This window comes from Hypomesus nipponensis, chromosome 11 (genome assembly GCF_054491055.1).
Source record: "Hypomesus nipponensis isolate SF chromosome 11, ASM5449105v1, whole genome shotgun sequence".
NCBI lineage: Eukaryota > Metazoa > Chordata > Actinopteri > Osmeriformes > Osmeridae > Hypomesus > Hypomesus nipponensis.
This window is the reverse complement of record NC_140371.1, coordinates 5,675,887-5,700,089: the sequence shown is the minus strand read 5'-3', so window position 1 is coordinate 5,700,089 and position 24,203 is coordinate 5,675,887. Positions and strand designations below refer to the sequence as shown.

The window sequence follows — 24,203 nt, the reverse complement described above, 5'->3', positions numbered from 1 at the left end:
GGTATTCTGGTGTGGGCTCCGAGAACATGCATGTGGTTGGCCAACTAGAGACACACCCAAAGGGGGAGGGTCAAAGAGAGGGACAGGCAGAGACAAAAGGGGGAGATAGGGAAAGGGGAGAAGAAAAGGGGAAGAAAGAAAAAGAAAGAGAGATGGAAGACAGATGGGAGGGAGGGAGGGGGAGAGAGAAAAGGAAGAGAGGGCGAGATAAAGAGAGAGAGGGAGAGAGTGAAAGACACTCCAGATCAGAAACCCACGCACACAAACCCGCTCAGACACACGCAAATCCACATATGTACACACGAAGAAAAAAAATCCAAACATAACTGAAAACATGCTGTGGCAAAACAAAGATCAAACATCCTGTATTTCACAGCAAGCGGCCTAAACATCGTACCACAACAATCACAGAGCTACAAAATATGCCAGACTATAAAAGACACAGACAGGAAATGTGTGTGCGTTAAATCACAAATGATGCAAATGGATGAAATGGATGCAAGGAAACAAGAATAACAAAGCCAGTTCAGTGTTAACAGAACAACAGTCTGGTCACCAGCCACACTGTGCCCTTGTACAGCCTTCCATCCAACGACATCTATGTGTGACCATGGGAAACTTAGTTCCTGCTTTGATGCTCACTACTGAGTTCCCCCATGTGTGAGAGATCTCTCAGCACTCATCAAACTCAACAAAATCACAATGTGACAGAAAGAAAAGATTGATTTCAATTCATAAAAATCCTTTATTTACATATACATTTTCTGAATTTGATATTGTCCTTCCTCATCAAAGTACATGTCAGTAACAAACACATGATTTGCAAATCATTTGCATATAATTGGATTCTATGTTGAAACTCTTCTACCAACTCAACCACCTCACCAACACATCCTCCTGTCTTATCTTAGCTTTACCTAAACTATGTTCAATCACATCTAAGTGACTTAAATGTGTCACAAGTTCTAAATGAAACAACCTTCCTTGAAGGCGACAGATGCAAAGCTCAACCTGCCCCTGGTCTTAGACTAGGATCCGATATGGTGTCCCAAACATGTAATTTGACTAGGTCCTGCTTTCTAAGTAACAAGGGAGGTAAAGTAGACAGTAATGGACAACTTTAGGTCATATTGAGGGTCATGGTCGGGGTCATGTTCAGGTCAATGTCAGGGTCATTCAATACAGCTTTGAGAGGAAACTAAAGCCAACTGGTAAACCTGTGTAGAAGCTCTGAGAGGTGATCTCCAGAATTCTGACATTCAGGTGTGTGCCTATAGTTTCAGGCTGGGTGGAGGGGGCTGGGTAGTAGCTGCCTCCAGCTGTCACTCACAGGTCCAAGTGAAGACCCGGCCCCAGGCATCCCCCACTAGCAGAGTAGCATGTGTCCTGTACAGGCAGATTGTAGTGCTGTAGTTACTGAGACGTGTGTGGGTGTGATTATTTGTATTGTTTATATGTTGTATGGCTGGATGTGTGGATGTGAGGGAGTGAGTGTCTGTGTGTATGTGTGTGTGTGTGTGTGTGTGTGGACAGGTGCGTGTGAGCACGATACCCTATCTGAACATGGCCAGAGTGTGTGTGTGTGTGTGTGTGTGTGTGTGTGTGCTACCATACCTGGACATGGCCAGAGCTGTGATGGCTGGGTTGTTCTTGTAGCGTCGTCGTGACACTGTCTGACTACGGTTCAGCTCCCTACACAACACCAGGTAACGCTCCCAGCCGGCACCCTCACACACCCCCTCTGGACAGGAGAGAACACACACACGCAAACATAGACAGCACACACACAGGGAGTCAGCTTAAAAACACAGGAACCAGGACAAAAATAACAAAGCAAATCAACCTAAAGAGGATCTGTTACAGCAGGGTCTAGTGCTGTTTTGACCTTTGCCCCCCAAACACCTGATGAGGATGTAAAACATGGACAGTCAGGCAGGAATAAAAACATGCTTGTTTGTTCCTGCGGTCAGTGGACAGATAAAGTGAGAAAAATCCCTCTAATATAGAACTTTGTGTAACGGCAGGACGCGTCCCAATGTAATTTACCCCTGTAATACTCCTATGAGCTGACGCCAAGCTTGGAACCAGTGCACCATCGGCAAATTGGATTTGGGTATTATTGCTTTCCAAATTACACACACACACACACACGCACAAATACACACACACGCATCAGCAGGATTGCTCATCAGTGTACACCAGCTCTATGTTTAATAACTTTATAACAGTGTAATTCCTTACTGCTAGCTAGGGCTGGGCTACCACTATAAACTCTCATCTCTCAGGTTTATCCCTCTGTTTCATCCTCATCTTAGGACTAGGTAGGCTACTGCATGTAATTGGATGTCTATGGAAGTTGTTAAAAAAAAGTTATATGTACTGTATGGAAGATACAAATGTGTGTATGTGTGTGTGAGGAAGGGAGTGAGAAAAGGGTAGTAGGTGTGCATGTCTGTGTGTTCTTGTTTAGTAAACTAAGACAAATTGACCTGTGGTGACATTTTCTTTGGCCCCAATTTTGCAATTTTAGGGGGGGTTTGGGTTGTAAAGCTACAAATACACTAAGGGTTAAGGTTAGGGTAGGGGTGGATAGCACGATTTTGAATGGGAATTACTTGTTGGTTCTCCCTAGATGGGAAAACAACTGAGTACATGTGTGTGTGAGAGCGAGGGAGACAGAGAGAAAAAAGACTAAGGGAGGGTGTGTGTGTACTTGTGTTTGTGTACACGTACCTGTGTGTATGTGTGTGAGAGTAAATGTATGGGTGTGCGTATTGAGTGGAACCTTACCCTCCATGCGTATGCTGTCTGGCTGGTGCTTCTCCAGGCCTGAGGAACTGGGCTCCTCCACAGAGAGAGCCGGTGGAGCTCTGGTGTACTCTGTCCTCCAGATCTGACCCACACAGTCCAATATCACCGCACCACACAAGCAAATACACATACATGCTAAGCTTGTAAACATGTGTGTGTGTGCGTTGAATAAGTCAAGGGCACTGATTAGGCAAGTCTACTTTAGACCTGACTTACTGTTCTCTTCTAAAGCAGCAGTTTCTGTTGGTATTTTTGTTAACATATACTGTATACACACACACGCACGCACACATGCCACACAAGAACCATATACTTTTATTGGAGCCAAGATGGCTGCAAGGCTAATACCAATATAATGAGTGCCATGTTTGAACCCAGTTTTGCTGCATCTCATTCACACCTATTATTGTGAGTGATGAGAACATTTATGGGGACACTGTGGCTCTCATTATGCATTCTCTACGCTTCTCTCTTTTTCTATTTCTATTTCTGTCTCGCTCTCGCTTGCTCTCTCAATCTCTGTATCCCCTAACTCTCTCTCTCTCTTTCACACACGCAAACACAGTCTCTTACCCGTATGATGCCGTCGGCGCAGCCCGTGACTATGACATTACGTGCGTCCCACTGGTTCCTCTGAGTGAAGCACACACACGATATGTTCCCCGCCGGGCCGTAGGAGGTGTTGAGCCAGGTCAGCAGCTGGCCCTTCATACTCCACAGGTAGAGTGAGGAGGCTGCACACGACGCTATCTCCCCCTGGAGGGAGTGCGATGGTTTAACACAGGCGCGCACACACACACACACGCTCACGCGCAGGGGGGGAGAGACAAGCCAGGGAGAGGGAGAGCGGAGAGAGACGTCAACTCACAGCGAGGGAGGAGGGGGAAAGAGAGAAGCCGTGGAGAGAGAGAAGGGGAGGGGAGGGACGGACTCACGGTGAGGTCGTTGACAGCCAGGGCGGTGATGCCGGCCTCGTGCCCAGACAGCTGGGCCACGTAGCTGAGCTCCTCCAGGTCCCACAGGATGCAAGTGTGGTCCTCAGACCCACTCACGATTACACTGTGCACCTCCGACACCGCCATACATGTCACGCTGTCCGTATGGCCATACAACGCCTGGGAGGAGGGGGGAGGGGGGGGGGGCGGTGTAGGGGGAGGGAGAGTAAGTAAAGGGAGGCAGATAAGGTGTGGGGAAGTGTATGTACAAAGGGGGCAATAGATTGGGGGGATTGGGGGGGGGGGAGATGGTGAGAGAAAGAAAGTTGGGGGGTAGAAAGGGAGAGAGTTGTTGATATTCCTGCAGAAATTTGGAATTTCTTCTGGCCCAAATTCAACTGGACTCACTGACCTGTCTGAGTTTCATGTGAATGAGTTTCTCCTTGCTGACCGCCACATCCCACACACACACCACAGTGCTGGTGCCCGATGTGACTACGGTGGTGTGGTTGAGACAAGCAGCACACAGCGTCTCCCCCCAATCACACAGACTCTCACACACAGCAAAGATCTGAAATGGTGCACACACACACACACACACCCCAGACACAAACACATACACAAACGTTTTTAATATATTGGGTAAAGTCAGGTATTTGGCTGTAGCTGGTGTCAGTCAATGACAGATATTCCTGAAGGTCTGCCTCCATGTCTACCTTCTCTGTAGAGTAGCTTCCAAAGGCACAGCTGTTGTCGGGGAAACCCCAGCAGAAGAAGGTAGTGAACAGAGGAGGGAGCAGGAGCTGGTTCTTCCCCAGGACTAGGACCTCCTTCTCCAGACACAGAACCTGACCCACAGACCCTCTCAGCAGCTCTGCAGGTGACGAGGGAGAGAGACAGACAAAGGGGGCAGGGAGAGAGAAAGAGGGTAAGAGACAGAAAGTGAAGGATAAAGAGACAAAGTAAGGGAGAGTGGGAAACCCAGTCAAAGCGCCCCTGCCCCCCTCTCTGCGTCCTGGTGGGTGTGGCCTCAGACAATAAAGGCAGGCAGGTCACCTGTGGCAATTTTCTTAGTTCTGAAGCTGTCTGTTCTCATGTACCTTCCTTACCCCCAATCATTTAATCTGTGTCCCTGACATGCAAGTTTCCTTAGATTTGAATGCATTCATAAAAGCTTTAGGTGTCTGTATTGTTTACTGTATGATTCCGTTTCTGAACTGGTAAAGGTTCTGTATTTTTTCTTTGGTTTACAAAGTTATTATATTTGAAGTTGCAAGACCTTTGTTGGACTATTAATTATGGACATATGTTTAGCGTTATCTTCTCCTGTTTCTTCTGTTAACAGACTAAGCAGACTTAATTAACTTGAATGAACTAAAACCATAATAAAAGACTGGATCGGAAGCCCTGCCCGTGCTTATTTCTCCTGACAAACCGTTGAGTTGGTGATGTCCTTGGAATCAGACTAGCTAGGTGATATCAGTAGCCCTACAATAGCAATATTCTTGAGAGCCAGAGAAACAGTGAGAGAGACAGAGATAAAGATAGACAGATGGCAACTAAAAAAGGTGACCACAGAACTTGACTGTTACAGATAACTGCATGTACCACCAGCCCAGCTAACAAGAAACTTAACTGAGACATTGTGACGTTCCCCTAAGTTCTTACAGAGGTACTGAATGTCACCTTTTTGGGACATTATAGGTACAATCAAAGTGTGAGTGGGGAACATTATGAATGTACAAACGACTCAAACAGGCTGTAACATTCAGTAGCACTGTAAGACCTTAGGAAACATTACAAATGTCCTACGTACGTTTCTGACACTTTCTGAAAACACATTAGAGGTAATTTGCATGACATTACTTATAGTAGCAATAGAGAATCTAATCGTGTGTATGTTCAAGCAACTTATATAACGTTACTATATAACAGGACTAACATAACTAAAGGACATTGAGAGGCTCCCACATTTCTACTTCCTGAAAAGACTTGGGATGTAACCTTCGTCAGCTGACACCACAGGTACGTAACTATGAATTTGTGGAGATTAAAATAACAGAGGTCACCACCTGGAACGTAACTTTGGGGAGTTGGGAGTCAAAAGGCATGCTTCTGAAACTGTATACTCCTCTCAATGTACATTTCAAGTACATGTACTAACATACATTTAACATTACCATTGTGGCGACATGCAGTATATCTGTTGTGACTCTGACCACCAAAGTACTATTAAAACTATGCACTTCTGATCCTTGATCTTCTGCTGTATTTTCTATATGCACCATTTGTACATAGCTATGGACTAAAGTTTCTGCTAAATGAATAAAATGTACATTTGCAATATCTGTGTATGAATTATATATATCTCTGTGTTCGTATATGCAAATCAAAATACCAAACTACCAAGTATGAGGCTGTACTCCAAGCAGGCTGTAGCTACAAGGGAATGCAGTACCTGGTTAGATCAAGGTGAAGAACTAGAGCAGCTTTCATGAGGACATCACATTAAAAGGCTGCTACTGAACTTGTGCTGGAATTCATTATGAGGATCATATAAAACTAAGCAATTAAGCCTCTGTCCTAGTTTACACTGATACTGCACTCTCTAGGGGTACAAATGCTGTGTGTGTGTGTGTGTCTGTGTGTGTACGAACCTCTGCTCTTTGTGTGTGTGTCTGGACCCATAATTGCACCTGTAATTGACCTATTCATGCAGCAGCAGGGAGGAAATCATTTTTTGCCGTCACCCGTTTCAGACACCTTTCAAATCCCCAGGAAGTACCAGACGAGGGTTAGGACTCCAACACAACTCCACTTATTCATCTACTTATTGATCACATACGCACACGCGAGCGCACACGCACGCAAACACACACACACACACACACAGATATGTTATGAGCTGGCATCCCTGTCTGAGCATTATAAACCACACGTGTTCCTCTCATCTCCCTGTGAGGGCCTCCAGGGACATTCCTACGATGATTAAGTCAAACTCAGCAGCCGAGGACTCATCTCCATACAGGAGGTGGAGCAGATGAACTCCCTCTCCAAGCCTGGCCCCGGACGAGCACACTCTAAATGAGTCTACAGACGTCTAGCCAGGAAGTCGCTATTGCTCCCTGTGGAGATGAGGGGCCACATCATCTATATGAGGCAATTGAAGCAAAGTGCAAAATAAAATAACGGAAGAGGGGAAATAGGGTGTTTAATGGTGTGGAATAAGGTGACTATGATTGATTAAATGTGCCTGTTTATTCTCTCACGCACTCTACTGTACATACACAGCATGATGCTGTGGTACAGGTGATCGGGGTTTGGTGCAGCTTGATTTTTCAATGTCCACAAAAGCTGAAGTTCATCTGAAAGGTTTGTTTAAATACATTGTCTATCTGACAGAATCTATCTGTCTATGATGCCATTCAAACGTACTTCTAAATATCTACCCTGGTGACAGTTTTTTTTAAAACTGTCATATATAAATTACACACCTTTAAATGGCTGGACGGAGGGCTTGAGCTTGTCCAGTTTGAAGAAGAAAGGCGTGGGATTGGTTGATGCTGGCGCCTCCTTCTTGGAGCCGCTGCGAGGGGGGTGAGGCTTATGGAAGAGCTGGAGGACCAATAAATCATCCATGAAGGTTAACAGACTCATCCATTGAGATACAACTCGGCAGACTCTGCAACATTAAAGTTATGTTCATTTCTATGCAACTACATATTACCATGTAATACATACTGTACCAATAGTAAAACATTGTAGGTACTTAGGAATTTGTATGTACTTAAATGGTATTAAGTGCTTTGTATGTACTTAAATGGTATTAAGTGCTATTATTGGTAGTAGTATTAGTAGTAGTAGTAATACTAGTAGTAGTAGTAGTATGTACTTTATTGATCCCCAACGGGAAATTGTGTGACATCATTCGGTTATTACAAAAGTATAAGAAATAGTATGTTGAAAGAATATGGGGTAAACGTAGAAAGCCAAAGAGAATGTTGTACAAGGGCAGTTGATAGTTGTGTAACCAAAACAAGTTCAACGTTAACATCCACCTACTCACGCAAAAACGCAACCTCCCTCATATCAAGTTTCAATTGGGCAATAATGAATACTGACAAATGGCAATTAAGTGTAACTACATAGCAGTTCTTGATGTAACTACAATGTAACTACAGGTATTGCTATGTAGTAAAATGGTAGATAATGTAACCTAAATGTGAAGTGTTACTGAGTAAAGAAAAGAGTAGCCCTTTATTTATCCCTGAGGGTAAATTGGACTGTTAAAACAGCAGGGTCAACAAAATATGCAACAAGGGCAACTAAGTATACAAACAAGACAACAGAGGCACAAACATGAACAAAATATAGAGTGTACTGCATTAAATCAAATACACATCTACAAAATACAGTGTATATTACCCATCCAGAGCATATCTAAAGCTATAGACCAGGGGTCTCCAACCCTGTTCCTAGAGAGCTGGCACACCTGATTCTAATAATTAGCTGGTTGATAAGGTAACTAGTGTTGAATCAGGTCAAATAAGTGTGGTTGGAGCAAAAAACAACAGGCAGATAGATCTCCAGTGACATGGTTGGAGAGCCCCTGCTATGGACTAAAAACACAAGGGGGATTAAGACAATAAAGAATAACAAATTATGAAACTGGAATGTCGCCAGCCAGCTACCTGTTTGGGGACCTGGCCGAAGTTGCTGACGTATCCCAGGATGGTGTTCTTTATGAGGGGGTCCAGCAGGGCGTCCTGGCTCCGGGGCCTCTGGGGGGCGTAGAAGTAGGGGTGGAAGGTGTTCAGGCTCTCCACGGCTGCAGGCCCCAGCTGGCGGTGGCCGAAGATCAGGTCGATCCACAGGTGCAGGTGGTTGCTCACATACTCACTCTCCAGGGCCTGGGGGGGTGAACCACACATGCTGGTTTATAGTGTAGGGTGTGACGTGTAGGGTAGCTGGTGTGCTATGAATTATGAAAACAACAATACAATCCTTTACACTGGTTCCCCATAGGCAGTGGAGGGTTGCAGGATAATACAGTATATGGCGCATGTGTTGGTATATTATGTATAAAAAATGATTCAAACAAAAACACAAAAATAACTCTTCCCAGTCAGTGGGGGGGGCAGGAGTGTGGAAAGGAAAGACAGATTGTCCAGCAGACAGACTTCTTATGAATCTTATAAAACATCAGTAATGTTTGTGGTTAAAGGACATCGTGGTAGCAGCAGCCTGGGCTTTACTTTTTGCCTCTCCTCTGGCCTAGAAAGATGAGCACCGAGTCAGAGAGCTGGAGTTTATACTGGCCTACTGGATTCTACTGGTCTTAACTCCAACATAATGATGCAGGTCCAGATGTGTTCTTAAGACAAAGAAACCATTCCTCAAATGGTTAAACGCAGAAGAGAAACATATTTAAAGTTGTTTAACTTGTTTGAGGGAACAGTACTTCTACTGAATTACACAGCTGTGATTCCCTCTGAAAATGCATTTAGAAAGTGAAGGAGAGGCAGAATATTACAAGCTCATCCTCTTGTTGGCATCATTTGGGAGAAATTATCTCCAGGTTGGTTCAGATGAGGGGGGAGAGGGACTATAATGACCAGCTCGTGTCCATAAACCCAATCTAACTTATAACACCCTCACACCAAACCACATCTAAGCCTCATAACAGCTCAGTGTTGTCCTGAGTTAATTTACATATGAAAAAGAGGAGCAACGATAAGTAGCAGCTAGAGCGGCTAATTGTGGCGGAATCCAAGGCGATATGAGTTTAGTTCAGTAGATTACAGTCTGATAAGAACCACATATGCCTGAAGCCATGCATAGAGTTGGGGGGGGGGGGGGGGGTAGAGAGGAAAAAGAAAGCGAAAGTAACAGATACTGACAGAGGGAGGGGGGGGGTTTAGAGAGAATAAGAGAGAGAGAGAAATGAGAGGAAGAAAAGAGATTTGGCGTTTGATAGTGCTCACGTTATTATGTATAGAGGCACAGGGTCAGTGGTAGCCATGGGAAACTGGCTAGACCCTGGCTACAGCCTATGAGATAAACATGGAGCAGACTTCTGTGTATGTGAAGGACAATGGTTCCCTGAGCCTGTGAGTTAGACACTGGGGCTCAACACAAGAGCAAGTCAATTAGGGAGGTCTCATCTCTTGTTGCTCAAAAGGACAAGTAATTACTGAGCGATGGAGCGAGGCATTGTGGGGGAAGTTGGGGGCATTATGTTAGTAGATGCAACCTATATGGGTCAGGATTCACCAGCGTAAGCGATGACTAACCTCTCTGTGAACCCTGATGAACTCTTGAGGGTCTCCCTTGGCCCATGGGGGCAAAACTACATCCCCTAGAGCTGTCCCGTCCTCCATGCAGCCTGAGAGAGGGACACACACATACATATTTTGTCCATATCTGTGTGTGTGTGTGTGTGTGCATGTAAGTATATGCGTGCCAGACTGACTGACCAAGCTGGAAGTGGTTGGAGTTGAGCAGGAAGTCGGGCAGGTAGTAGAACTCTGGTATGAGCTCCCTGACGTCCCCCATGTTGTCTCTGGAGGCAGAGTCCCACTCCTTCTTCACACTGTGGAACATACGCTCCGGCACATCAAACCCACCCTGGGAGAGGAGAGAGGGAGTTAGAGAGGGGAAGGAAGGAAAAGAGAGGGGAAGGGCAGAGAAGGGAGGACAGGGGCAGAGGGAGAGAGGGAGGTAGAGTGTGAGAAGAGATAAAGGGAGGGAGGGAGGGAAGGAAAGGAGAGAGGTAGAGAGGGGGAGGGGAGAGAAAAAAGGATTGAGGTGGGAGAGAGAAAGACAGGCGCAAACAAAACAGAAAAAGGAGAAAAAAGGAGAGCAGTTTCGTGTCAATACTGTATGCTGCATACACCTTTAAACATAATGCTACCATTAAACATATGAGTGAAGCAGGAACACAGAGAGTAAAACCATACTTTGCTGTACATCCAAGTTTGTAGTAGGAACTATAATAAACTTGTTTCTGCCTCCTAGATTATCCTAAATCACATCTATTAAAGTTCATTCTATTATGTAACATATGAAGGAAATGTGTGTCAGCAATCTACGGAAGCTTCTCATCTGTAAGATTTTATAATGAAAATCTCATGAGGGGGAATGTAATTTTTGTTTCGTAAAACGATTATCTTCATCGAATGAAAAGAACAAATATACGCAGCAAACTCCGTTAAAGACACAAACCAGGTTATAGATATTACAGCACACAAAACTCTGGGCTTCTATGAAAGCAGAAAGAGAAGTATTTCAACAGGATAATGTGTTTATTGCTTTATGCTGACTATCAAATATACATGCCTTTTCATTAACCTCAACGGAAAGCTGGGTTGTAAATCTGGGACTTTTAGTACAGCCAAATGGGATTCACTAACATGCTTTTATTTTATCTACACTGTAAGTATTTGCATATATATTGAAATCTGGTTTTAATTAATTTGTTTTTAAGTAAAAAGGAAGTTGATTTTAAATACATCCAGGGAGCCCAAATAATGAGGTTTCAATAATCAGCTTCATTATGTCACAAAAAAAAATCTTTGAAAGGAAACCTGAAATAGTAAGTTTTCGACCTTGTTACACAATACTTTGGTCATTTGTTACACGTGTGTATCTGTGCATACGTATGCGTGCCTGCGTATGTGCTTGTAAACTTGTGTGTGAGCTTATGTCTTGGTGTGTGTGAGAGTGGATTACTTGTGTTTGTGTGTGTGTCCGTGTGTGCTTGTATGTGTGTCTTTACTGTGCGTGTGGGCGCATGCCTGTGTGTTTGTGCCTCCTCACCTGCAGAGTCTGAAAGGTGTGTGAGAAGGGCTCCATGCGGACCAGGAAGGAGGCCACGATGATGGCTGAGGAGTAGTGAGTGCAGTAGTGACACCTCGCTAACAGGTCACCTGCACACAGGAAGCAAACTGACAATCAAAGAGGACAACATACAGTATACATTACTGATAACAATGAATAGAATTACATTTAATTAGCTCACCGTCACTGTTGTCTTCATCGTTATATCTCTCGATAAACATCTTCCGCCTTTTCTCAGTCTGAGCTCCCATTGGCCTTGACAGGTCCCGGAATGTTGCTGGATTGGTAAGATCCAGTGTCTATCCAGAAAGAGGGCACGTGAAAGAGGAAGAAGAGAAAGAGACATAAGAGACAGAAATCCAGAATGGAGGAGAGAGTGATGAGAGGAGAGGGAGACAGAGTGAGATAGAGACAGAGAGAGAGAGGCACAAGATCAAAGGGAGAGAGATGGAGAGAACAAAAGAATGGAGGGGAGAGATTAAAGAAATAGTGAAATTGGAGAGGGAAAAAGAGGTAAGACAGTATTTAACAAACAGATGCAGCTAAATGCACTCTGTAGTTGAGTGGAGGACCAGGGACACTCTTACAGGAAGCCAGGCTGGCTACACCCAGGCTAGATGTGTGGCTTTGGCCCCCTACCTCAGAGTGGTAGCTAGGACCCAGGCTAGCTGCTTTGCTCCCCTACCTCAGAGTGGTAGTTAGCTAGGACCCAGGCTAGCTGCTCTGCTCCCCTACCTCAGAGTCGTAGTCAGCTAGGACCCAGGCTAGCTGCTCTGCTCCCCTACCTCAGAGTGGTAGCTAGGACCCAGGCTAGCTGCTTTGGCCCCCTACCTCAGAGTGGTAGTTAGCTAGGACCCAGGCTAGCTGCTCTGCTCCCCTACCTCAGAGTGGTAGTTAGCTAGGACCCAGGCTAGCTGCTCTGCTCCCCTACCTCAGACTCGTAGTCAGCTAGGACCCAGGGGAAGACTGGATACTGCATCAGGTCGCTGTAGGTCCTCCCAGCCAGGGTGTTGAGATGCATCAGATACTCAAAGTTGCTCATCTCGCCTCGCTGTGAGGGCAGAAAGACAGATGAGGTGATGTATATGTGTGTGTGTGTGTGTGTGAGAGTGTGTGAGAGTGTGTGTGTGAGAGTGTGTGTGTGTGGGGGGGGGGGGATTGAAGTAGAACACACTTATGATGGGCCGTGTAGGCCATAATTCAAACCCACTTCTCCTATACACCATTGAAGACCTTTTGCCTCTCATTAACCCTACTGACACACTCACATTTAAATTGGTTTCCATAGGGTTGGCTGACTACCCCAATGAAAATTAAGAAAAGGACAGGGAAGTATAGTGAGGGAGAGGAAGTACAGTCATTACCTGACAGTGGGAAGTGTGAAAAAGTATGAAAGCCTTTCAAGCAGATTTTCTCTGCTGATTGGTTAAATATGTAATATTTCAATGTATGACTAATTCTTTGAAAGTTTACAATCTGCACTTTCAGAATCTGTAAAAAGATACAATTACCTTGACCTATTTCAGGACCAATATACAATACTTGTCACATACAGTATTATACCTTCTTTTAGACGTGAACAAATATTAGACATATTACAATCTCAGTTGTATGTGTGAAATGTTACATTTTCAGCTGTGCGTGTGAGAGGTGTTCACTGTGGTATAACAGAGGTTCTCACTCATGAGCATGAGGTTTTCAGCTGTCATTGTGTGAAGATGCATTTTCACTAGTATACGTGAGAGGTGTTCAGTAGTGAATGTGAGTATTTCAGTAGTGTTTGTGAGGCAAAAGGTCTTCAATGGTATGTATGAGAGGTGAGTGTGAATTATGGCCTACATGGGCCCTCATACACATTGGGTAGCTCTGCATTCCACTAGGTGCTCTGGAGCAACATGGTGGAACAGTTTTGGGTGGAGTATGAGTGGAGAACTGTGAATAGTTTGTCTGCTATATGAGTAGAGTCCATAGAACATGTAGGTTTCTAGATGAAGTAGCTGGGAAGCGTTTCAAAAAGTGATCACTAAGAAGGATGGAGAGGAGGAAGGAGTGTCATATCACTAAGAAGGATGGAGAGGAGGAAGGAGTGTTATACCACTAAGAAGGATGGAGAGGAGGAAGGAGTGTTATATCACTAAGAAGGATGAAGAGGAGGAAGGAGTGTTATATCAGTAAGAAGGATGGAGAGGAGGAAGGAGTGTTATATCACTAAGAATGATGAAGAGGAGAAAGGAGTGTTATATCACTAAGAATGATGAAGAGGAGGAAGGAGTGTTATATCACTAAGAAGGATGAAGAGGAGGAAGGAGTGTTATATCACTAAGAAGGATGAAGAGGAGGAAGGAGTGTTATATCACTAAGAAGGATGGAGAGGAGGAAGGAGTGTTATATCACTAAGAAGGATGGAGAGGAGGAAGGAGTGTTATATCACTAAGAAGGATGGAGAGGAGGAAGGAGTGTTATATCACTAAGAAGGATGAAGAGGAGGAAGGAGTGTTATATCACTAAGAAGGATGGAGAGGAGGAAGGAGGAAAGATGGTTTACCTGCCACCTAACCAGAGTCATTTTCTCAAGTATGGGAGTCTTCCTGAAACACAAGAAAGACCAATCGAACAGTTAACTACAGTACACACGTGAACTACACAACGGTCAGCGAAACATTAGTTAGCACTACAACTTTGCCTATGCACAGACTGACATATTAAAATTCATTTACTGGCAGTTTATAATTTGATCAGTCTTCAGTAATGTAATCCTGTATTTGCATTTAGAATCCCTGGGTCAGTGGGTGACATCATAGTGAGCTGTAGTAAACAGAACATTGTCTCTCTAACGTTCTACTGACCTGCTCTCTCTCTCCTGCTTTTGATTGTGTGTTGCATGGCAACCAGTGGTTGAGAGCCAACCCCTGTCAGAGTTCTGAAACCACTTCAAACTCAAACCAACGGAGAGCACAGAAGAGGTGAGCAAGACTGTGTGCGTGAGTGTGTGTCTCAGTGCCCAAAAGAAAGGTTCTATCCGTAAAAAACATGATGACATGCATTTAAAAAAAATGAAATAGAATGATATACTGTTTAAATATGTAGATATATGTAAATATGTATGGAGAATATATGTGGACTTCCACCAGAGACTGCTGGGGCAAGAGAGAAGGTCCTTTGTTTTCTGTGTTTTCTGTGTGAACCAGGTTCTGTGACCTGGAACTGCTGAGATTCTATCAAGCATACTAGACAAGGTGGTGATGGAATACCTTACACACACACACTGCTCTGTACCAACCAGGCATCACATTTTTGATATGAAGCATAGCAAGACATTAGGACTAACACATGTTAAAACAGAGAGACCCAGGCTAGCTTAGGTTTCAGCCGTTCAGCCTGGGTTAGGGTTCCAGGAAAGGATTGGTTCAAGGAGGGGGTTCGGTGAAGGGAGTTTCTTCCGCAGCTGGTTTATAATTCAGTCGTATGCTCGATCAATGGCACAATGAGCATGGAGGTCCTGCTGAATTTAGGACAATAGCCATCCAGCAAAGCACATGCTACACCAACACATTTCAACCACAGCATGACCTGTCATTGTTGTCGTCAGCAACAATTCTTCTCAATGCTGCACAATAATACAGCAAAGATACAGGCTCTGTGACTTACTTTAAGATTTATTTGATCATTTCTACCCACGGAACAGCTATATATAAACATCAGGAATAATCTCTCTCTTTTTCTTTTTTACATTTCACTCTCTTTTATTTCTCTCTCCGTGGGCCAGTTAGAGGGCCGTAAAACTCCTGGCGCCTAGCACCCCTGTTGCCTAGTAACCACATTAAACAAGAGAGGGGGAGTGGACCTTGTGTGTGTAGACTGGGGGAGGTATGGAGAGACAGGCTGCACATTTCACAGCTTTAACACTTTAGGGCTTCTCCCAGGGCTGGGCAAGCAGGGTTAGGGTTTATCCCCATTAAGCCTCTGTCTGAAATGGCAGCGTAAAATGTGGGTGGTTTTGGAATACAGCATAGGCAGGAAAAGGTAAAGACCTGAGTCTTTGTAGTTTTTTTTTTTTTACACATACACACAACTATATGTGTGTGTATTTGTGTGTGTGTGTGTGTGGTTTGCTAAAGCAGAGCATGGGGGTGTTCTCTAGTGGAATGGCCTCCTTACAGGAGTTGAGAGTCTGTCTGTAATCCTGAGTCCCTCAACTGGCGTAACTGCAACACTGCTACTGAAGACAGAGCATGGTGAGTACCTAACACTCCGTGGACCCCTTCATTGGACACACGTAAACTTAGTCCTCGACATAAATTAAATACTGACTCTCTAATAAAGCTGTTTTGATTTTAAATCCCAGACAAACAGTTGACAGGTTGTTCAGGAAAAAAAACTGGAACTCATAACCAAACTAGCAGTTCGTATCAAACCTTTTCCATTGAATGATGGGATAAAACACTAAGCGTTCACATGAGGTCAACCTTACAAGGAAATAAATCACCTCACCATTATGTAGGAAGCCCACAGGGTTCAAACAACTGAGCTGCACTATTCAGCTTGTTCCTACAGACAGTAACCTATTGACAATGTCCTTGGGGAAGGCAAGTGTATGGAAGTGTGAAAAAGCATGAATTTTCTAACCCAAACAACTCCTGACCAGATTATTTTGTAAAACCACACTAAATCAATCATTGCATTTGGCCCACTATACACGCTATCTAATTGTAGGTAATAATTGCATGGTAAGGTGTGCTATTGGGACAGCTAATGGAAACAAGCAATGGTCTCATCCTGAGGATGATGAATGAGGCGAGAGAGGGCCTTAGGGTGTAGCACACAGACACACTCTGCTCTCTGAGACGGGGCAGAGAGAAAAGCACGCACGCACACACACTCTGAGACACGGCGAGGAGAGGAGCAAAAAATCCCGATCACCTATAACATCATTTATCAAAGTCCTGATTTGACTCTCTCTCGCTTCATTGTCTGTTTGCAGACACACACATCCACCCACACCCACACACACACACACACACACACAGTTTCCAAGGCTGCGAGAGTGGTGGAGCTCAATCAGCTGGGTCGCGAGGGAGCATCAGATTCAGTGCTCATTTGTTTTTGCTGTATTAGCCTGCGTCGCCTCCTCTCTACTGTTCCCCTGAATTAGCCTTAATTAGAGAACCATGCTCTTAAAATACCCCCCTGGGCAGCACTGGGTGAACAGGCAGGAGTACACGCACACACTGCAGCAAGACACAAACACACACACACATTGCACCAAGACACAATGCACTGAGAGACACACACACACACACCTCATTCCCCAGAGAGCACGCTTTTCCCTCAGGAGCCCCGGGCCATACATGAGCCGAAGATTCTATGTGCTCTGTGGAAATGACATAAGCCCTGTCCATGACACATAAACATGCACACATTATCGCTCATCCCCTTCCCCATTCCACACACACACACACACACACACACCAACACAAACCCACGCGCTAATCAGTACATTTGGGCTATTTGACTCCTTCTGTCTTTGTGTCCGTATCCCAGCACCATGACTAAAGGGAAGGGCAGAGCCAAGGGGAAGACGGTCACCCTGAAGATGGCCAAGACCGCCATGAGGGTGACGCCGGATGGCCGCACTCGCCTGGACCTCAGCAACACAGGCATTGACACCTTCCCCAAGTGCCTCCTCAAGCTTGCCGACACCCTAGACGAACTGGACCTGAGCCGCAACCAGCTGCAGAAGCTTCCAGACTGTATCGGGGACATGCTGTCCCTCAAGTCTCTGGATCTCCATAGCAACCAGCTGGAGGTCGTTCCGATGAGCATCGGACAACTTGTGGAGCTGTCCCACCTCAATCTCTCCAACAACCTCTTGACCTCCGAGGGCCTACCCCAATCGCTGGGCTCCCTTACTGGCCTACGGAGCCTCAATCTGGGCATGAACAACCTGGATGGCCTACCTGATTCTATGGTGGCTCTCACCAGCCTCCAGGAGCTGGGCCTGTTTGATAACCTCCTGAGCCACCTGCCTGAGTTTGTAAGACACCTCCCCAACATCAGCAAGATCAACACCAAGAGAAACCCCCTGTCTAGCAACCAGGGGGCCGGGGCCCAGGGGGCCGGGGGGGAGCTCAGTCTGTACCTGGCCAACGAAGCCAGTCTGTGTAAAAACTGTGTGGCGAGGTGCAGGGAGGAGAGGGACAGGAAGACGGAGAAGAGGAAAGGAGGAGGAGACGAGGAGAACAGGAGGCCGTTCTCGGGGCTCATCACGCCCAACTCTGTGGCAAAGCTTAACCAGGAGGCGTGGAGGTGAGGAGAGGACAGAGGAGCTGGCCAATCGATGGCCAGGGAAGGACGCAACAAACTCTGTTTGAGACGCTGCTGTTTATTCCCATCATAAGCTCAAATACCAATTAGACAGACAACACACACACACAGTGAAAGCGTGTATTCAACCCAACAACATTGAACTGTTTCTTCCTGTGATCATTTTGTGATACTGACCGTTTACCATGTTGTCCGAATTAAATATATTTCCTGAATGTTGCTTACCACAAACATGTCCAGTCATTCTTCAGTAAGTTCAGATGTTTATGAAACCCTGATTATAACACGAATGCATCCGATCAGCACACTGGCATCTTACATCAAGGGTGTCCAAATCTGGTCCTCGAGGGCCGCTGTCCTGCATGTTTTAGATGTTTCCCTGATCCAGCACACCTGATTCTAATGAATGGTCGTTATAACAACCCATTTAATTGAATCAGGTGTGTTGGAGCAGGGAAACGTCTAAAACGTGCAGGACAGCGGCCCTCGAGGACCGAATTTGGACACCCCTGTCTAACATGATCTAAGTACGGGGCTGTCACATGATGATACTCACCTAGTGTTGGTCAGTACCTCAGCAAGCCCTCTCCCTCTTAATGAAGGGACCACTGAACACAATCTGAAGAGAGAGAGAGAGCGCACGAGTGAGATAGAGAGAGATGATCACAGTTCTGTAATGTAGGCCAGTCTAATCCTACCAGAAGGAGGAGAATGATGGAGAGGAGTAAGGAGTGTTATATCACTAAGAATGATGGAGAGGATACATATTTCCTTTCCCAGTCCCCTCTAGTCTCTCCTCCCGTCTCTCCTCTAGTCTCCCCCTCAGTTCACCCTCATATCTCTCCTCCCATCTCACCGCTTGTAGGCGCCGACATGGTCTTTGTTGAGGAACACCAGGAAGGCAGAGTATCCGATCCTCATGAACACCTCCAGAGCGTTGTCCTGCAGGGGGAGAGACAGCTACTGTCACCATCACTTTCTCGCAAAGCTTTATTGACATGGAAAATTAACACTATTCATACTGGTTTTGACAAGGTAACTTGCATGAAAGCACAGCCTCACCTTTAGTAAATATCTCATGAAACGTGCATCCTTTATGTCCTCGTAGGGCCACCGTCTACAGGCGGGGTGGGGGGAACCCTGCTCCTTGTTCAGCAGGCTGCACATATAGGAGTCCCTGACACTGGAGCATGCACCACATAGTGAGCCAGAACACTCTCTGTATACACACGCACTCATCAACACAACACAACACTCACGCATACACAGGATTCCATCACTGGGCCAGAGACCACAAGACGACACACGTACTCACACACACTTATACACACAGGCACGCACACTCCTACACACATGCACGTAAACAAACATGCAAACACGGAAAGACACACACCCATAGACATATGCATAGTTTTGCACACTCAGAATATGCCTCCAGACACACACACACCTGGTGGGATGGTGTTTCCTGCAGCAAACATCCCCTGCTGGGCTGAGGGTGAAGCCCTCACAGATGTAGAGGGACTCGTTCCCAAACAACAGCACCCCCTCTGTCACACTGAGACCACTGACCACCACCACACTCATCTTATCTTTTATCTGGGGACAGAACACACACACACACACTTTAGTCAAACATGAACATATGCACACAGACGCACACTTTTAGCTTTGGTCTCGGAGAACGAGATGGACTTGGTAAATTAAATAGAACAGAAGAAAACTTTGTACATTTAAGGATAAAACCTTGGCTTTGGCCTTATCTCAGGCGTTTAAAGTCCCATCGGTTGACAGGACTGGGAACCACAGATTGGTGACCACAGTGGATAAGCCCAGTGGTCCCATGGGGCAGACAGATACTGAAGGCACTGCAGGCTTTAGTTGATTGATCATTTTAATCACGTTTTAATCATTATTAAAACAACAGAAGTGAACACTTCATTATCAAGGTTGATGGATGGTAAAGAGAAAGAATGAGAATGAAGAAAAGAAAGAAACAGCAACGGTGGCAAGACACAGCGTGAGCAAGACACAGACAGACATACCGTATACACAGACAGACATACCCTATACACAGACAGACATACCCTATACACAGACAGACATACCCTATACACAGACAGACATACCCTATACACAGACAGACATACCGTATACACAGACAGACATACCCTATACACAGACAGACATACCCTATACACAGACAGACATACCCTATACACAGACAGACATACCCTATACACAGACAGACATACCCTATACACAGACAGACATACCGTATACACAGACAGACATACCGTATACACAGACAGACATACCGTATACACAGACAGACATACCGTATACACAGACAGACATACCCTATACACAGACAGACATACCCTATACACAGACAGACATACCGTATACACAGACAGACATACCCTATACACAGACAGACATACCCTATACACAGACAGACATACCGTATACACAGACAGACATACCCTATACACAGACAGACATACCCTATACACAGACAGACATACCCTGTACACAGACAGACATACCCTATATACAGACAGACATACCCTATATACAGACAGACATACCGTATACACAGACAGACATACCCTATACACAGACAGACATACCCTATACACAGACAGACATACCCTATACACAGACAGACATACCCTATATACAGACAGACATACCCTATACACAGACAGACATACCGTATACGCAGACAGACATACCGTATATACAGACAGACATACCCTATACACAGACAGACATACCCTATACACAGACAGACATACCCTATACACAGACAGACATACCCTATACACAGACAGACATACCGTATACGCAGACAGACATACCGTATACACAGACAGACATACCGTATACACAGATAGACAGACCGTCTGCATTGACATCATCAGGCTGTGGTAGCAACTCGCTGAAAGCACTAGCGTTAATGTGGAGCTAATTCCATTGTCCCCCCCTCATTTCACAGTGAGTGTGTGCACCTGGCCCCCTCCCTGCGTCTGCCTCCCTCTGCAGGGCCTCTGGGAGCACGCTCCCCCAAAACCATATGGGGCCCCCACAGGCCCCTAGCAATTCATACTAATCCAATCAGAACCCCCTCCCAGCCATGAAAAACAAACACACGCACATGCAGGCTCTGGTGATTATTAGGGAAATTAATCACTGACACACACACGATAGGAAATCTGCTAAGTGATCAAAACTTCTTGTCGGTGTACACATAATGTGACACAACACACTCACTCACATGCTGCATGCGTGCACAAACACATGCACACACAACGCTGTATCTTCATTCTGTAAATAATGCGCACATGTTGCTTGTAACTGGAACTTTTTTGCAGTCAATTACATGTACTTATACAGTTTATATACAGTACATATACACATTATATATATATAATAATTTATCACAGCTGGGAATCAAACCGTCAACCTTCTGATTACTAGCCTGATTCCCTAACCGCTCAGCCACCTGACTCCATACATATATACACACACTCTCACACACACACACACACACACACACACATACTGTATATATTTATATACACATACATATATATTTATAGATACAATAAATACTACTTGACACAAAAGACTGAGATTAAGAAAACAATATCAGTTGATGCAGTTTTGATAATCTGATGCAACAAGTCCTCCTTTTTCTTTTTCTCTGCACTGTTGTGCAGGTGTGATGGGGGAGCAGGTGGAAGAAGAGATGGATGATGAATAGGAACAGGAGGAGGAGAAAAAGGAAGGGGAACAGGACGTGGAAGAGGAGGAACATCAGGACATGGAGGAGGAAAAGCAGGAGAAGCATGAGGAAGCTGACGAGCAGGAGGTAGAGGAGGTGCTGGAAGATGTGGAGGAGCAGGAGGTGGAGCAGGAAGAGGAGGAGGAGGAAAGATGACTGAAGCAGGAGGAGGAGGAGGGGAAGAAGAGTGAAGGGAGGAGGAGGAAGAGGATGAGTGAAGCAGCAGGGAGAAAAGGATGAGAGGATGAGTGAAGCAGGAGGGGGAAGAGGATGAGAGGAGGAGTGAAGCAGGAGGGGGAGTGGAGGGTTGAGCTCTCTCTTATTGACTGAGAGGCTAATGTCAGTCCATTGATTTCTCTCCACACACATTATCTTCATAATCATACTATTGGCGCTGGCAAGCTCATTATGTGTGTGAGCTCCTGAGTGGTCCTGTGTGTGTGAATGTGTGTGTGTGTGTGTGCACTAATGAGCGCGTAAGGGCCTGTTCATCTGACAGGAAACCCAGCAGGGCACACACGTCAAACAGCTAAGAGACAACGGGACACACACGCACAGACATACACACACAAACAGACAAGTAAGAGGCGGCTCACATCACCACCTACTGCTTTTATTAATATTTCTGTCAGAAACATTAAAAGGCACGGCAGGTTGCCCAAGTCCCTCTCAACATGATTCTCCCTAACACACACACACACACACACACACACACGCACCAGAGGGCTTGAGCTGTCATACTAATGAGTAAGAATGAGATGTGATGGCAGGGCTGTGGTATTGGAATCCCATAGTCTGGAGTGTGGATCAGAGACAGGGGTGTGAAGGCAGGGTAGGGCCACACACAGGTGAGGAGACACACAGACACAGTCGTGCACTTGGACACACATACCCACAGCACTGTACCTGCTCCCCGGGGTCCAGCTCATGCAGGATGACGTGTGTGTCGGAGCAGGAGTGTGTGTGCGAGCACGGTTCGGGGGCGTGGGGCTCAGGGGGCTCCGGGGAGGCCACGGTCTCGCTCAGGACTGGGAAGAAGGTCAGACGCTCGCCCCCCCCTTCCTCGTCATCGTCCTCCTCTTCCACCGCCTCTGCACCTGCCTCACACAAGATTCTCGGTTCTGGAGCAAACACACGCACAAATATTTTTAAATACACATGGAAGCAAGTCACTGGGTTAGGAGGTTAAGGGGGAAGAGATAGGATGGGCTAATGTACAATTATGGATGGACACGCCAGCAGAGCGGCAGAGCTCTTTACTCAGTAGTGCTGGAGCAGCGGAGCTGTCGCTCTCCTGGTCTTACCTTGGTCAGATCCGGTTCCAGCTCTACTCCGGCTCTCCTCAGAACCACTCGGCCTGTCACCCTGGCCCAGCACCGCTGCCAACTACACACACACACACACAAGCAAACACACACAAAAAGAGCAGACACCCATAGGGCAAACAACACACAAAGGCCGCACGCGCACACAAAAGACACATACGCACAGGACAGACAGATTAGAGTCACAATTAGTAAATGCATAATCAGAGATAGAGGGGGAGGGAGGAAAGAGGGGGAGGGAGGAAAGAGGGGGAGGGAGGAAAGCCGGAAAAAAGAGAACCAGAGAGAAAACCTGAATGAGGAGCAGAGACTAAGAGAACAAGAAAAGGAACTAGACAAAAAAGAGAAACAGAGAGAAAGAGACCTAACATGAGAGAAGGACAGAAATAAAGAGAGAAAACAAGAGAGAGAGAGAAAGACTGAGAAAATGAGACTAAGAGTAAGAGCGTGTGCGGACCCGTTTGGATCCCCTCAGTGCTCTCCTGCGGATGCGCGGCCTGGTTCTGTTGGGTCCCTCGGCTGCATCCTGGACCCACGCCCGGGTCAGAACCACGCCTGGACCAGGACCAAACACTCCCCTTTCCCTCAGTAACTCCTCCTCCACGCTCAGCCACTGGGACGCCACACGCTCCCACTCACTCCCGCGCAGCTGAAATACACACGCGTACACGCACACGCACACACACAAGCACAAACACATACACAAACAGGAGAGACAACATGATGACTGAAGATAAAAGTTTGAAGCCAGAAAGGTAGGAGCTATAATGTGCTAGTATGCAGTGCTACGCCATATTGGGTCTGTTTTCCCGGGGCTCCCACCGTGTGTTTGAGTCATTACCTGCGCGTGACTTCTCCTCATGCTCTCAAACAACTCCTTGCCTCTTTGTCGGTGTGTCTCCATACAGGCCATGAACTCCTACACAGAGAGAAGAAGAGAGAGGGAGAAATAGATAGAGAGAGGATGCGAGAAATAGAGTGAGAGAAATAAGGAGCGAGCGAAAGAGATGCAGACGTAATGTCCAGAACGTTCACACCATGATTCCAGATTCTTATCTCCTGCCTCCACACCCATGCTTTTTGTGGTATATTCTTATTAGTGTTGTTTGTTTGATCATGCAATTACAACACATTCAAACAATTACATCTTCCCTAAATTACATTCACTGGGCAAAATAA

The 24,203-nt window shown here is 45.8% G+C and overlaps 2 protein-coding genes across 2 annotated transcripts in view; one reads left to right on the top strand and one right to left on the bottom strand.

Annotated features, from left to right (window-relative positions):
• Positions 1-725: 725 nt before the first annotated feature.
• wdfy4 (WDFY family member 4) overlaps positions 726-24,203 on the bottom strand; it is a 51,634-nt gene continuing 28,156 nt past the window's right edge. Inside the window, exons 42-64 of the mRNA XM_084709229.1 lie at positions 23,866-23,943; positions 23,482-23,673; positions 23,004-23,085; positions 22,606-22,820; positions 19,360-19,508; positions 18,972-19,092; positions 18,766-18,851; positions 18,466-18,528; positions 14,131-14,173; positions 12,517-12,636; positions 11,767-11,884; positions 11,565-11,674; positions 10,223-10,373; positions 10,040-10,131; positions 8,438-8,656; positions 7,241-7,361; positions 4,463-4,620; positions 4,159-4,317; positions 3,747-3,926; positions 3,385-3,567; positions 2,791-2,893; positions 1,615-1,741; positions 726-1,386 (exon numbers count right to left, since the gene is read on the bottom strand). Of these exons, the coding sequence (XP_084565355.1) occupies positions 1,323-1,386; positions 1,615-1,741; positions 2,791-2,893; positions 3,385-3,567; positions 3,747-3,926; positions 4,159-4,317; positions 4,463-4,620; positions 7,241-7,361; positions 8,438-8,656; positions 10,040-10,131; positions 10,223-10,373; positions 11,565-11,674; positions 11,767-11,884; positions 12,517-12,636; positions 14,131-14,173; positions 18,466-18,528; positions 18,766-18,851; positions 18,972-19,092; positions 19,360-19,508; positions 22,606-22,820; positions 23,004-23,085; positions 23,482-23,673; positions 23,866-23,943 (2,934 nt within the window). The 3' untranslated portion in view covers positions 726-1,322. The remainder of the gene's footprint in view (positions 1,387-1,614; positions 1,742-2,790; positions 2,894-3,384; positions 3,568-3,746; positions 3,927-4,158; positions 4,318-4,462; positions 4,621-7,240; positions 7,362-8,437; positions 8,657-10,039; positions 10,132-10,222; positions 10,374-11,564; positions 11,675-11,766; positions 11,885-12,516; positions 12,637-14,130; positions 14,174-18,465; positions 18,529-18,765; positions 18,852-18,971; positions 19,093-19,359; positions 19,509-22,605; positions 22,821-23,003; positions 23,086-23,481; positions 23,674-23,865; positions 23,944-24,203) is intronic.
• On the top strand, positions 14,528-18,129 carry lrrc18a (leucine rich repeat containing 18a). Its single transcript, XM_084709230.1, has 4 exons — positions 14,528-14,548; positions 14,774-14,821; positions 15,707-15,820; positions 17,127-18,129. The coding sequence occupies exon 4, from the start codon at positions 17,131-17,133 to the stop codon at positions 17,893-17,895; it is 765 nt and encodes a 254-aa protein (XP_084565356.1). The 5' UTR covers positions 14,528-14,548; positions 14,774-14,821; positions 15,707-15,820; positions 17,127-17,130; the 3' UTR covers positions 17,896-18,129.

Excerpts from the sequence above, each read along its gene's own strand:
- lrrc18a (XM_084709230.1), top strand. The coding sequence starts at position 17,131 with ATGACTAAAGGGAAGGGCAGAGCCAAGGGGAAGACGGTCACCCTGAAG.